General features: G+C 38.5%; 2 protein-coding genes across 2 annotated transcripts; one reads left to right on the top strand and one right to left on the bottom strand.

Annotated features, from left to right (window-relative positions):
- Positions 1 to 667: 667 nt before the first annotated feature.
- LOC135942904 (zinc finger protein 729-like) lies at positions 668 to 6016 on the bottom strand. The gene is made up of 8 exons (XM_065489248.1): positions 5865 to 6016; positions 5598 to 5692; positions 4398 to 5537; positions 2381 to 2696; positions 2231 to 2325; positions 1443 to 2177; positions 1023 to 1139; positions 668 to 723 (listed from the first exon to the last, which is right to left on the bottom strand). The coding sequence occupies exons 1-8, from the start codon at positions 6014 to 6016 to the stop codon at positions 668 to 670; spliced, it is 2706 nt and encodes a 901-aa protein (XP_065345320.1).
- A 5562-nt stretch (positions 6017 to 11578) lies between these two features.
- LOC135947897 (uncharacterized) lies at positions 11579 to 13848 on the top strand. The gene is made up of 8 exons (XM_065496877.1): positions 11579 to 11667; positions 11721 to 11931; positions 11982 to 12040; positions 13067 to 13100; positions 13161 to 13225; positions 13289 to 13400; positions 13441 to 13670; positions 13722 to 13848. Exons 1-8 carry the CDS (start codon positions 11623 to 11625, stop codon positions 13746 to 13748), a joined length of 783 nt encoding a protein of 260 aa, XP_065352949.1. The 5' UTR covers positions 11579 to 11622; the 3' UTR covers positions 13749 to 13848.
- The last annotated feature ends 539 nt before the right edge of the window (positions 13849 to 14387 follow it).

Below are 14387 nucleotides of genomic sequence, written 5' to 3' on the forward strand. Positions count from 1 at the left end.
AAATTAACTTTGTTTTTCGCTGTTCCGATCGTCTCTTTTGAAGGGCTGCGTCTTTACTTCATCCTCCAATTAAACTGCAAATGTGTGTAATTTCTGGACACTCGCAATTATTTGAAAATGAGCGAAATCAAGATCCCGAAAAGTTTTAAATTAAACTAGAATGAAGAGAAGAATGCTGATATTTAAAGGTTTAATTTTCATACAAAAATAAATGAATAATTTGTTTTTTCACGTCTTGATTTTTAACGTATTCCCAAGCATCCCGACTGACAATTCTTTTCATTGTTAAAAAACACACAAAAGGGGTTGCGCCCCTGCGAAGGAGAAGTGTCCGACCAGTGGGTGATTTATTTAACTGTGAAGCAGCGCGCTCCCTTTTGCTTCACAAGTGCATAAAAAGAAAGTGACGTGGTTAAGAATAAGCAGTGGGCTGGGCTGTAGCACTAAAAACCCTGCTTTTTCTCCCTATATGCTGGCCGCCATGTTAAATGCTCTCGCGCGATCGCTCCTCAAACCGCTCTCGCTGGACAAAAAAGTATTTCGTATAGGTACCAATGCGAAGCCAAAGTTTTGAACTAAAACATATGACAGAACCAAACACAGAAAATGAATAGATTTTGAGGAATTAGCTAATAAAATTCGCGCTCTCTCTCTCTCTCTCCAGTGGTCACGTGACTCGGGCGAGCGCGCTGATTTGTTGCTGATCGCTCCCACTTTTGTAGACTGAATTTAAAGTTAAAAGAAATTTTGAGTAAGCTATAATTAAAAAAATTTATTTTCCATTGAATTGAATAAATTTATAGATTAAAAATAGTGAAATTTCACAAATAATTTTTAAACAAAATAAATCAACATATACTGGAAGGGTTTTTTAATTTAATAGGAAACAATTTTTCAGAATGCCACTATTCATTTTAATTTGTTACAATTTTATACATCAATGTGCTTCTTGACAATATGCCAATACAATCGTTTCTTTTTGCTATAAAATTTCGGGCACTTGTCACAATAGAAAAAATTACCGTGCAGACACACATGCTTTTCAAGTCCTGAGCACTTTAACTTGCACTTGCAGTAGCGGCAAGTCTTGATGGTCCGATGGTGAAACATGTTTTGTCGGGTCATCTCCTTATCACATTCTGCGCAACGAACATATTCGTGCGATCTGTACTTGTGAATCTTGAGAATGGATTTTGAGCCAAACGATTTGTTGCATTCCCCACACTTGATCGTCTTTGGTAAATGTCTTCGTTGAATGTGCCTCGCCATGCGTGTCTTTTCAAATGTGGAATAGTCGCAATGGTCGCAGCGAATATTTGGGGCTTTGGGGTGAAATTTTCTCACGTGGTGATTCAACTCTCTATTCAAGGTGAAAGATTCTCCACACTCCTCGCAACTATAGGGGGCTGGTTTGCAGCTCTTCCGATGCAGTTGATACAAACCCAAGCACTTGAATTTAAGTTTGCATTTGGAGCAAACCGATGGCCTTCTGTGGACTGCCTTGTATGCGAGAGAAACGTCCTGGCCACAAGATTTGCACTTGTCGAGTGAATGACTTTTTTTGTAGTGAAAATTAACCAGGTATTTCGAGCCGAAACTGGCGTCGCAACTGTCGCATTTGAACATCTTTGGCAAGTGCTTCGACTGTTTGTGTAGCCTCAACTTGGACTTCTCAGTGGTAAAATACTCGCAATGCTCGCACTGCAGAAGATTTTGTTTTATGCCTTGTTTGTGAAACGAGTTGATGTGGAGAATCATGTCAGGCTTCGATTTGAAGTACTCAATGCAGCCTACACGCGTGCAAGCAAACGGAAGATCAGTGTGGTTGCGTTTCATGTGCTTTCTCCACGTTTTCAATGAGGAATACAATTTGCTGTTTTCACAAAATTTGCAACTTATTTTGCTGCTTTCCTTTGGTTTGTAACGTTTGTCGTGTAAATCCTGCTGCATGTGCTGCTCTTTTTCCTCCTTGGTGTGAAAGAATGTCGTGCAGCCCCGAATTCCGCATTTGATGGCTTCTTTGTGGTCCTTCTTGATGTGCTTCGTCAGTTCTAAGAATCTCTTGCCGCAGTAAAGACAAACTCCACTGACGCATTTCCTCTTCTTAGGGATTTCCTTTTCGTATTTGACGAGATCAATCTCTTTCAACTGCACCCAACACTGCTCTACATCTCCAACTTTAAATTTTAACATTGGAAAATAATGTTTTTTATTTTTATTAAAATTTTACCGGAATAATTCTCCCGAAGAACCCTAGCGTTTTCTTCCAAATCAAGGTTTTTCGGCCACCAAGCGACAGCTTCGTCTCCAGACTCGTCCCCGAACCTAAAACACGCGTCAAAATCCAAATAAAATATTTAGGGGTTATGAAAAAACTCACTCTGCCTGCCAGATGCAAAAATAGCAGATCAAAGCACCTTCTTCGACCACGTCCGGCAGGTTTTTGTCTTCTTCCGTCAGGTTCATGACCTCCATGGCCCATTTCCTCAGCTTGAACCTGTCCACCTGCGACGCGAGGACGTGGCCGTCCGACGTCGGACACTCGCACAGTCTGCACAGCGCCTTTTGAATTGCAGGTTTTGCTTCTCCGACTCTTGGCGGCTGCATCTCTCGACTCCTTAAGCTTCTTGTCCTGGAATGTCTCTCCATGTCTCCACCCAAAATGGTTTTCACCGTTAAATTGCTATGCCCAGTTCCTGATTGGGTCGGCTCGGCAAAAACAAGCGAATTTTGTCACGCGGAACTTGCTGCTTGCAATCTTTGCATCTTCCTGTGAAGTCATGTGTTTACCGGTGTTTAAAAGCAACAAACTCCGTTACTCCGCCCACGTTCGCAGTGGTGTGTGCGACAAGGAGAAGGAAATTTTTGGCTATTATATTTTTTTCACGTTTTTTAACATTTGTTTGTTTAATTTTTAATCATTTGTTCTTTAAACTTAATAGTTATCTAAATCAAATTAAGATTTCTGCTTAAAAACTCAAAAATTCGAGTAATGCTAATAGCTCCCCATCTTACCACTATCATGCTTTAAGAGGCAACCAATCAGCGTTCAGGGCTTTTTCACTGGCGCGAACTCCAGATACTTTAAGAATTACCTCATTTTTTGTAATTCTTTTTAAGGTTCGAGACATAATTATAGTGTGCTTTAATCCTACAACGGGAAAATGATACATCAACATAATTATAATATTTTATCTGTCAAAAGCAGATATCTGAGATCCAAGCCACCCGGATTTATATCGGTGGCTGGCATTCCAGCAAGTGCGACGCGTAGGGATGTGCAAAACCGATTATCGATTATTTTTTCTTTTGCCTTTATGATGTCGGGACTATCAAATGAGTACGAATCATCAATTTTTAAGCATTTTGGCAGATTTTAGAAACCAACTTTTTTCGATTATCTCCCATAAATTAAAAAATCATTTTTTTTCAATAAAAAAAGTTGAAGTATAAAATAGCTGGTGTGGATTTTGTTGCTGGAAAAAAATCAGTGCCTTTTGCCTTTGAGAAATGAATGCAGAAAATGAGCGCTGAGTGAGATGAAAAAGCGAGAGGCGTGCTCACATGCCCAGGGAAGCGTGAATAAAGCAATTACACCGTGCCGCCGACGGCCGACACACCGCGTTTGATTATTTTCGCCTGCACAGCACACACAGCATGTAGGGCTCACAGTGGCAATTTGCATTCCGTCGGCGGCAATAATGGCAAAAATAACGATATTTGAAATATTCCCATTGCTTTTATTTTCAAAGTGTGAGGCTAAAAATATAAATTCATAAAAAATATCATCTTTTCCACAAAAAATGGTTGGTTTTAGACGGTTTTAAGTATGATTCATGCTCATTTGGTGGTCCCGCTACGATTTGAAGCTCAGAAAAAAGTCAATTATAATTCACAGCCCTTTTTATAATGAAAGTGACGTGTATTTTGCTGCACCATTCCTCTGTCTGCAGAGAAAAGGAAAATCGCTGTACCCGCCGCGCTACTTACAGATTTGATAGTCATTTAGAGGGTTTAAATTTAGATTCAAATGGGTAATAGGACAGGTGTTTTTTTCATTTTATAAAGTAACATTAGGAGATAAAAGGGGCAGGAGGGCAAGTTTTCAAATAAAATTCTTTTCACACGCTCTCGAATTTTTCAAAACACGTTCGTAATTCAAGATCCATTGAATGTGGATGAAAAACAATTAAATTTCAAAAAAATTTTATACAGAAAATAAAGCAAAATACATTGGAAGGTTTTTTTAATTTAAAAGAAAACAATTTTTGAGAATGCCACTATTCATTTTAATTTGGTACAGTTTTATACCTCAATGTGCTTCTTGACAATATGGTTAAGCAAACTATTCTTTTTCATATAAAATTTCGGGCACTTGTCACAATAGAAAAAATTACCTTCCAGACAGACATGCTTTTCAAGAAGTCCTGAGCAATTTAACTTGCGCTTGCACCGGCGGCAAGTCTTGATGGTCCGATGTTTAAACATGGCTTGACGGCACATCTCCTGGGCACATTCTGCGCAATGAACGTACTCGTGCTTGTTGTACTTGTGATTCTTGAGAATTGATTGAGAGCTAAACAATTGGTTGCAGTCTCCACACTTAATGGTCTTTGGCAAATGTTTCCTTTGAATGTGCCGCCTCATGTCAAATTTATTAAGCGTTGAATAGTCGCAATGGTCGCAGAGTAAATTCGAGGTGTGAAATTGTCTCACGTGGCGATTCAACTCTCTATTCAAGGTGAACGATTCTCCACACTCTTCGCACCTACGGCAGGTTCCTCGGCAGCTCTTCTTATGCAGTTGATACAAACCAAAGCACTTGAATCTGAGTTTGCATTTGGAGCAAACCGATGACCTTCTGTGCGCTGCCTTATGTCTGCGAGCAACGTCCTGGCCACAAGATTTGCACTTGACGAATGTATGACTTTTTTCGTAGTGAAAACTAGCCAGGTATTTCGAGCCAAATCTGGCTTCGCAACTGTCACATTTGAACATCTTTGGCAAGTGCTTCGACTGTTGATGTACACTCAAATTGGACTTCTCAGTGGTAAAATACTCGCAATGCTCGCACTGCAAAAATTTTTGCTTTATGCCTTTTTTGTGCAACGAGTTGATGTGGAGATTCATTTCAGACTTGGATTTCATGTACTCTTTGCAGCCGTAATGCGTGCACGCCACCAATTCTGGATGCTTGCGAATCATGTGCTTCCTCCACGAATTGAGTAAGGAATAGAATTTGCCATTTTTACAAAATTTGCACCAAAAATTCTTTCTTTCGCATGGTTTGCCACGTTTCTCGTGAAAATCCTGCAGCATGTGATGCTCTTTTTCCTCCTTGGTGTGAAAGAATGTCGTGCAGCCCCGAATTCCGCATTTGATGGCTTCTTTGTGCATCAGTTTCACGTGCTTCATCAGACGGTAGTATCTCTTTCCACAGTAAAGACACGCTCCACTCCTCTTTTTAGGAATTTCCTTTTCGTACTCGGCCAGATCAACCACTTCCAACTGCACCCAACACTGTTCAACTTCTCCAACTGTAAATTTTTAACAATGGAAATTGCTGTTTATTATTTTTATTAAAATTTCATTAGTACCTGAATAATTCTCGCGAAGCACCTTTGCGTTTTCTTCCAAATCAAGGTTTTTCGGCCACCAAGCCACAGCTTCGTCTCCAGACTCGTCCCCGAACCTAAAGCACGCGTCAAAATCCAAATAAAATATTTAGGGGTTATGAAAAAACTCACTCTGCCTGCCAGATGCAAAAGTAGCAGATCAAAGCGTCTTCTTCGACCACGTCCGGCAGGTTTTCGTCTTCTTCCGTCAGGTTCATGACCTTCATGGCCCATTTCCTCAGCTTGAACCTGTCCACCTGCGACGCGAGGACGTGGCCGTCCGACGTCGGACACTCGCACAGTCTGCACAGCGCCTTTTGAATTGCAGGTTTTGCTTCTCCGACTCTTGGTGGCTGCATCTCTCGGCTCCTTAAGCTTCTGGATCTGGAATGTCTCTCCATGTCTCCACCCAAAATGGTTTAAACCGTGAAATTTCTATGCCCAGTTCCTGATTGGGTCGGCTCGGCAAAAACAAGCGAATTTTGTCACGCGGAACTTGCTGCTTGCAATCTTTGCATCTTCCTGTGAAGTCATGTGTTTACCGTGTTTAAAAGCAACAAACTCCGTTACTCCGCCCACGTTCGCAGTGGTGTGTGCGACAAGGAGAGGAAAATTTTGGCTATTATATGTTTTTTCACGTTTTTTAATATTTGTTTGTTTACCTTTTTAATCATTTGCTCTTTCAATTTAATAATCATCTAAATCAAATTTAGATTTCTGCTTAAAAACTTAAAAATTCGAGTTATACCAATAGCTCCTTATCTTACCTTTCTCATGCTTTTGGAGGAAACCAATCAGCGTTCAGAGCGTTTTGACTGGCGCGAACTCCAGATACTTCATGAATTGTCTCAATTTTTGTAATTCTTTTTACGCGTCGGCAGTCGGGACATAATTAGTGCGCTTTAATGCCACAGCGGGAAAATGATACATCAACATCATTATAATATTTTATCTGTCAAAAGCAGATATCTGAGATCTAAGCCACCTGAATTTAGATCGGTGACTGGCATTCCAGCAAGTGAAAAAAATTTCAGGGCTCTCCGGAAGCTATTGGTGACTGAAGAAAGAAGAAAAATTTGAAAAATCATTTAGTGTATTAAATTTAAATAAACCCAATAAGAATGAAGTTGAAATTCAACCATATTATTAACTCGTTTCAAATTTTGCAAAATAATTGGGCAGGGGACCCTGGACCAAAGCAAAAAGCAGATTTTGGGGTAGCAAAAGAGTAAAAATGACGCACAATTTTATGGCGAGTCTGATGAACTTTAATTTTTTACTCTACGACCCATAGGAGCCGAGTTATTAATTTTTAAAGTCGCAAAAATGCGATTTATGACATTTCAAACTTTTTTATCGGGGCCCAGGCGGGGTCTTACTGGCCGGATGGCGCCAATTTAAGAACCAATCGATGTACATTTAGGAGGTGCGTCCACCCGTGTTCAGGTTTTTAAATTCGGACCATTTTTGGAATTTTTACGAATTTTTTTCGGCTGTTTTTACGAAAAAGTTTGGTTTTATTTTTATTAGATTTCGGCCGTTCCTCGGATCATCAACCACGACCCCTTATCGTACAGGTCTCGGATGGGGCTTTTATCCGCGGTATCCTAACGACCTTTTTCAGGGTAATCTGACCTGAGATCCGCTCCCAGGCCTGTTTTTAATGCTTTTTCATTAACTTCGAGTTCAATTGGGGATACTTGGCGACGATTTCTCACCCCTGCCTGTCACCGACCTTCCTCAGGTCACGCGACCTGATTCCGCCGTCCTAAACCACTGTTCTTCTCCGCTAAGCCAGCCGAAGCAAATCTATTCTGTAAATTCTCCTTTCGTTTAATTTAGAAATTTGAAAAATTGAACTCACCGGAGTCGCGAAATAAAATAAAATCGAGTGAAATGCGGCGGGCATTGTTCTTTCCAAGCAGGAGTGCTGCTCGTGTGCGGCGAATGCGGCGATCATTGAATTTTTCTAAAGCGCGTGCAGCAGTGGCCACCGGAACACTCGCAGTGACACACTTTTTCGCGTGGCCTTGATTTTTCACGACCAACGCATCCATCAGCTGATGTGCTGCCAACACAGTTTTTTCCATCCAATTTTGCTCATAAACACTTATTTTTCTGTATTCGCGCGGAAAGATGATTAACAGAAAACTAAACATTTTTCTATCTCCATTTTCCGTCGCAAAGTGAACTCGTCGTCCTAAAGATAACACGGTGTAAAATAAATCGATTAAAGAAAATCTACCTTTTCTGAAATTATTATAAAATTATTGACGTAAAAGTCTTTTCGGTCGAGGGAGAGGGAATTAACGCAGCCGATTCAATTTTCCGGCTTTACTGCGTTATGGTTCCATTTTTAAAGGAAGCAACGTAATTAAAAAGCGTCTATTCAGTGGACGCTTTTCAGAGCGAAAACGCGATGTCGATCGCAGCAACATGCCTGCTCGTGAATTTTCTGCTCTCACTAGTCAGTAGCCATTAATTCCAATAATTATTTTAAATTTACTTGAGAAATCGTTTAGAACGAGTGCGCAGCTGCTGCTCCGGCCAAAAAAGCAGTCATAATGGAATTAATCAAAAAACTGGAAGGTTTGGCCAAAAATCTGCAATACACCGCCGACAATTCAACTTATTCGAGCCCAATTTTAACAACTACTGCAATAACACCATCAAAAAAGCCTCTTCCAAGTGGCTTTGTAAGCTTTGTCAAACTTGTTACATACAACTAAAAATGGTATGTCCATTAATGTTAGTATTTAAATAATTTTATTAATTGTTTATAAAGACCCAAACAAAAAATACTGCGAAGCAGCTGTCTGCCCGGAATTAAAGTGCAAGCTCTCGGTATATTATTAGGGCTGTGAATTTTAGACGATTTTATTTAATTTATTATTAATAATTATAAATTATTTTTTCAATATTTACTTTGAAATTTGGCCTGTAACCCCACATGTTGTGCATGCATGATTTTTTCAAAAGACACGAGGTGTCGGGGGTTAATTTTTTACATTTAACTTTCTAAATAACAAAGCGCCGCACGCAGAAATTTTCCAATAAATCGTTGTTTTTACAACCTCAAATCTCGGGTTCTAATTATCAGAATTGCAAAAACTGTGTACAGTTCAACTCGTCTTAACCCTCCCTAGATAGCCAAAATGTTTTGAGGGTGATCAACCCTCACCTCTTCCCACCCCTTGTATTAAAGTAACGAGAAAAATCGCATCATTGTGCACTTTCAGCAAAGTTATTCACTATTCAAAACGCTCTTAAACTGAAAAAATCTACCCCCAAAACCCATTGGCTCTCTAGACGAGGTTGAGACGAGTCGAACCGTGTGCAGTTTTAGCAATTCTGACAATTAGAACCTGAGATTTAGTGATTGAAATATTGGCAAAAATTCGTAAGATATATTTTTTGCTAATATTATCGCTGCCAAATCTTGGCTTGTAACCATCAGAATTGCAAAAACTACCCACCATTAGACAGATCTCAAGGTACCCTAAATATGTGAAGGGTTTTAAGGGTGCTAACCCTCCACCCCTTTAAACCCTCTTGCTAAACCTATAGCAGAAAAATATACTCAGGAGCATCTTCCACGGGTTTTAAAATTATTTTATCAATCATTGGGTGGGGGCAGGCACCCCCTAAACCCTTCACCTGGTCAGGGGAGGTTGAGAATAGTCCAATGGGGGGTAGTTTTTGCAATTCTGATGCTTAGAACTCGAGATTTGGAGGTGCGAATTTTCAAAAAAATCGTAATTTTGATACTTTTTTGTGATTTTGCAAACCATAATCTCGGGTTTTAATCCTCAGAATTGCATAAAATACCCCTCGTTAGACTCGTCTCAACCTTTTCTGATGCACGAAAGGGTTTTTGGCGTGATAATTAATTGAGTTTCAATCATTTGGAGCCTTCAAAATCAAGACAAACGTAATTTTGTCACATAATTTTAAAGTCATTTTGATATGTAATTTTTTGTTAATCGGAAGAAATTAAAAGCCTAATAGAGTTATGTGGGGAAAAAGTTTCCAAGTGAGTAGCAAAAATAACGATATTTGAAAAATTCCTATTTTCTCAACGCGCGGCGCTATTATATCGAAAGTTTGAGGCCAAAAAAATATTAATTCATGTTACAAATTTTATTTAAGACATTTTTCCACAAAATTGTTTATTTTAGAGGAATTTAGACAGTTTCAAACAGCATAAAATTGCATGAATCCCGCATTCATTTGCAATTTGATGGTCCCTCTAATATAAAAATAGTATACCTTCTAAAATATTCACAGCCCTATATATTATTAAAATATGAAACCACAACATTTAATTACTTTCTGCAGGATATCATCGCTTATGGAAACCTCAGAAAAAAAGGTAACACGATCGAGAGATAAATATTTTTGTATTTTCAATTAATTAACGCAATTAAACATCTCAGCACCAATTCTAAAAATCCACAGCTGCAGCAGAAACGGAATCAAATCCTTTATTTCCGTTTACAGGGTAAATAAGTGACTTTGATTTTTGTCTGAAATTTTTAAAAATAAATTCCCAGTTCGAATTCATAGCGGCATATTACTCTTGCTGCGTCTACAACTCGACGCTGATGTCATTCAACTCGGACGAGACACTTTCCTGCTTCCAAAACCTTCAACTAGCCGAAAAAAGCTAAATTATAATTTTTTTTGAATTTATTTAATTTTATTAAATTATCTTCAGGTTTGAAAGGCGTCTTTTGGACGAGTGGAATTTACTCCAAAGAGTGCAAAGATTACGTCTGGTGCTGGTGCCTGGAAAAGGAAATCATTGGCGCGGACGGTCCGCTGAAATGGAAGAAGGGATTTCCAAAAAGTCAAAACTCCGGCGAGTGTCTCGCCGTGCAGACCGGCAACGAAAAACAGGAGTCGAACGGACTCTTTAATTCGCAATGCAACACAATCAACCCCTTCATGTGCTACGTAATTTTTTGTTACTTTTCTATTTTAGGCTTACAATTAAATTTTTTTAAAATTTCAGGGATCGCCTGAAGCTTTGGAAATAAGTAATGGACTCTAAAAAGGATTATTTTTTCATAAATTTAAGGATTTATTGGTTTCTGGACATATGTAATTGTCTGAAAAAATTTTGATTTCTGTTCTAAAATGTAAGGATTGAGATCGTTATTTAAAAAATAATTTTTTTCTTATTTAAAAAATTAATAAATAAATAATTCTGCGTTCTCCAGTAAAAAGAAAATATAGTTTAAAATTGAAGGACTATTTAAATAAATGATTTCCACTAATTAACCGAAGAGCCACAGTAATTTAAAACTCATTTAAAAATGAATTAACCGCGACACGAAATAAAATTTCCAAACGTGCAGGCAGATGTCAGTTGAGACTAGAGCGCTGTTTCGTATTTTTAAGCCGGCCGATAGGTGGCTTGCATGCAGCACACATCCCCTCATTGTCAGAATTATTTTCCCGACACATTTAAAAGCGGTAAAAATGCAATTTTTCCTGTCAGAAAGACGTGAATAAATTTAATTAAAAATTGCAGCAAAATTTATAAGTGTTATTATTATTTAAAAAGGCTCGCTATTTCCCCTATCTTTTTTGATCAAATTTAAATAAAAACAACAACCTAAATCCAATCTACTCGTGCCATTTCCCGAAAAAATGCGTGGTCGGGGGAGCCAGAAGCCTCTCACCTGGCTGAGAAAGCCGACAAACTCAATTTCCAGACAACAAAAAGCTTTATTATTATATTCTTATTGTTTCTTGCTCTCTTTCACGGAATAAAAATAAAAACATGCGATTTCCAGGCACGGTTGTTTTTTATTTTTTACTGTGACGCACATTTGTTCGGGAATAAAAGAGGCCAGTGGGAAAATTTCGCGTTTTAAAGGAAGTGACGGCGCGGGTGGGCGGGCGGGCGGGCGGGAGAGCGGGAGAGCGCGAGCGGCAGGCTTCGCCGCGCGTTTTCGCCGCTCGCAATCACAGAGCACGGCGGTGTTACGTAAAAACTGGCATGATGAGCTCGGAAATTGGAATTCTCGGCAGTTTGCTGCTTTTGGTCAGTTTTATTATACTAAATTATTTATTATTAATTTAATAGCAAATTTTCAGAGTGTGTTTTCTTCAGCTGGCACATCAAAAACGGACGAAATTTTGGATTTGATAACGAAATTGCAGGGATTAGTGAAGAAAATTAAATTTTCTCCTTCGTCAGGTGCTACCTCGAGGTCAACTACGACTTCAAGCAGGCCGACGTTTCCAACTACCACCATTCCAGCTGGATTTGTAAATTTCGCGAGAGACATTACGCCTGTAGATCCGGGTAATAATTTTGTGATATAATTTTTAATTATATAAACGTGCGTTTAATAGCTGCAAACAGGAAGTACTGCTATGAAGCTGTTTGTCCCGGTATTTACTGCAAAGAAGAGGTCATTTTATGTTTAATTTTTATTTAGAGAAATTCAATTTAATTTGAAGCAGTGCATTTTTTCTAAGAAATTGTAGCTAAGAGGGTTGAAACTGGTAGGGGTAGGCATCCCTTATACCCTTTAGCTGGTCAGGGGAGGTTGAGGCGAGTCTAACGGTGGGTAGTTTTTGCAATTCTGACGGTTAGAACCCGAGATTTGGAGATGCAAGTATTGGCAAAAACGCGAAAATTACGAATTTTTCGATTTTTTTCGTATTTTGCGAACTCCAAATCTCGGGTTCTAATGATCAGAATTGCAAAACCTACCCATCATTAGAAACATCTCAACCTACTCTGAATATCTAAAAGATTTTAAGGGTGTTTACCTTCAACCCCTTTCAACCCCCTTGCTAAAAGTATCGCGGAAAAATGTACTCAGAAGCGTTTTTCGCGGGGTTTTAAAATATTTTAGCAATAAGTGGGTGGGGGTAGGCACCCCCTAAACCCTTTAGCTGGCTTGGGAAGATTAAGAAGTGTTGAATGGTGGGTAGTTTGTACAATTTTAATTGTTTAAACCCGAGATTTGGAGTTATTAATGTTAACAAAATATCACGAAAATCACCAATTTTTCGACTTTTTCCTATTTTCCAAACTCTAAATCTCGGGTTCTAATCATCAGAATTGCAAAAACTACCCATCATTAGAAACATCTCAACCTACCCTAAATAGCTGATGAATTAAAAGGGTGCTAACCCTCCACCCCTTTCAACCCCCTTGCTGAAATGATGGCAGAAAAATGTTCTCAGAAGAGTTTTTCCGCGGGGTTTAAAATATTTTAGCAATTAGTGGGTTGGGGTAGGCACCCCTTAAACCATATAACGGGTTAGGGGATGTCAAGTCGAGTCGAATGGTGGGTAGTTTTTGGAATTCTGATTGTTAGGACCCGAGATTTGGAGTTTTAAATTGAGGAAAATATGAAATATTTGCAGTTTTTTTTATTTTTGAGGCGGCATTTCTCGAAAATAAATTAAATGTTTTGCTTTGCCAGGACATAACAAAATACGGAAAACTCAGGAGGGCAGGTAAAAAATCTCAGTTTGTTTTATTTAATTTTAGACTAATTTTTGTATCTCCATATTTAGTGCCCATTCCAAAAATCTACAGCTTGTGCAGCAACACGATCAGAATGTTTATTTCCATGAACAAAGTTGAGCATGCGGTTTTAATAATTTATCCCATTTCTTCTAACGATTTTTTTTTTATTTTCCAGTACGACTTTAAGATGGCCGTCACAAGTTGCTGTCAGTACAACGGGACACTGCAGTCGCTCAATGCGCCAGACGTCATTTCTTGCTTCCAAGAACTGATCAAGGCGGAAAAAAGTAGAAATTAAATTATAAATATTTTTTTAATTCGAATTAGAGCAAAAAAACATTTTCTGGACGAGTGGAATTTACTCGAAAGAGTGCGACGCGTACGTTTGGTGCCCAGAAAGGGAAATCGTGAGCGACGTCGGGCCGCAGAAGTGGCGCAAAGGCTTCCCCAACCGCACAGCCGGCGAATGTCTCGCCGTGCAAACCGGACAGGACAAGGAAGAGGAAAATGGACTCTTCAACTTGATGTGCAACACGCCCAGCAGACACATGTGCTACGTAAATTATAAAATTAGGTTTTATTTGTTGTTTTTTAATTTTAATTCGCAGGGTTCGCCTGAAGTTATGTTCCATTAATTTAAGACCTCGAGGGTTCATCGCGGATTTTATCGATTTTGTTTATTTGAAAGGGAGCAAAAATTAGATCATTGTTTTAATAAATAGAACTGTCTCCTTACTTGAAATCCTATTTTATTTCACTAAAAAAGAGTTTCCCTGAAAGGTTTCACACGCTGTTGGACAGATCTCGACCAGAGGAATCGAAATCTGCCAAGAAAATGTGCTCAAGACATGGAAATTTTGGAGGAAATTTGAATTTTTACTGCATCAAGCTCCTTTTTTACTGTTGCCAATTGAAGAGACAAATTTCTTATCGATCATCTGCTTAAAAATTCAAATAATTTTCTATTTTCGGCTTGATTTGATCCACTTTAAACAGAAAATTGTGCATAAACTAAAAATAGAGAATATTAGATTTTTCGATAAGCCTTGAAAATTTCAGTTCATTGGCAATTTTGGTATTTCCTGCATGAATTAATATGATTAGATTTAAAAATAAGTCCTCAAGCCGACTAAATCTACTTCCTTTTAATTGAAAAAATTATAATTTACGTGGAAAAAAATTAAAATCTATTAAAAAATCAAATTTCGATGATTTATGGTAAAATGTAGATTTTTCTTGTATTTAACAAATCAATTTGTTTTATTGAAATACCT

The sequence above is a fragment of the Cloeon dipterum genome, chromosome 1, assembly GCF_949628265.1.
Source record: "Cloeon dipterum chromosome 1, ieCloDipt1.1, whole genome shotgun sequence".
Lineage (NCBI taxonomy): Eukaryota > Metazoa > Arthropoda > Insecta > Ephemeroptera > Baetidae > Cloeon > Cloeon dipterum.

Bases quoted from the DNA above. Each gene is read 5' to 3' on its own strand.
- LOC135942904 (XM_065489248.1), bottom strand. From the start codon at position 6,016: ATGGAGAGACATTCCAGATCCAGAAGCTTAAGGAGCCGAGAGATGCAG. The intron at 2,178-2,230 runs GTAAAATTTTAA...TAAAATTTAAAG, and splicing joins TCTTCGGGAGAATTATTCCG to TTGGAGATGTAGAGCAGTGT. The intron at 1,140-1,442 runs GTTTGTATCAAC...TTCGTTGCGCAG, and splicing joins ACTTAAATTCAAGTGCTTGG to AATGTGATAAGGAGATGACC.
- LOC135947897 (XM_065496877.1), top strand. From the start codon at position 11,623: ATGATGAGCTCGGAAATTGGAATTCTCGGCAGTTTGCTGCTTTTG. The intron at 11,932-11,981 runs GTAATAATTTTG...TGCGTTTAATAG, and splicing joins CATTACGCCTGTAGATCCGG to CTGCAAACAGGAAGTACTGC. The intron at 12,041-13,066 runs GTCATTTTATGT...TTGCTTTGCCAG, and splicing joins GTATTTACTGCAAAGAAGAG to GACATAACAAAATACGGAAA.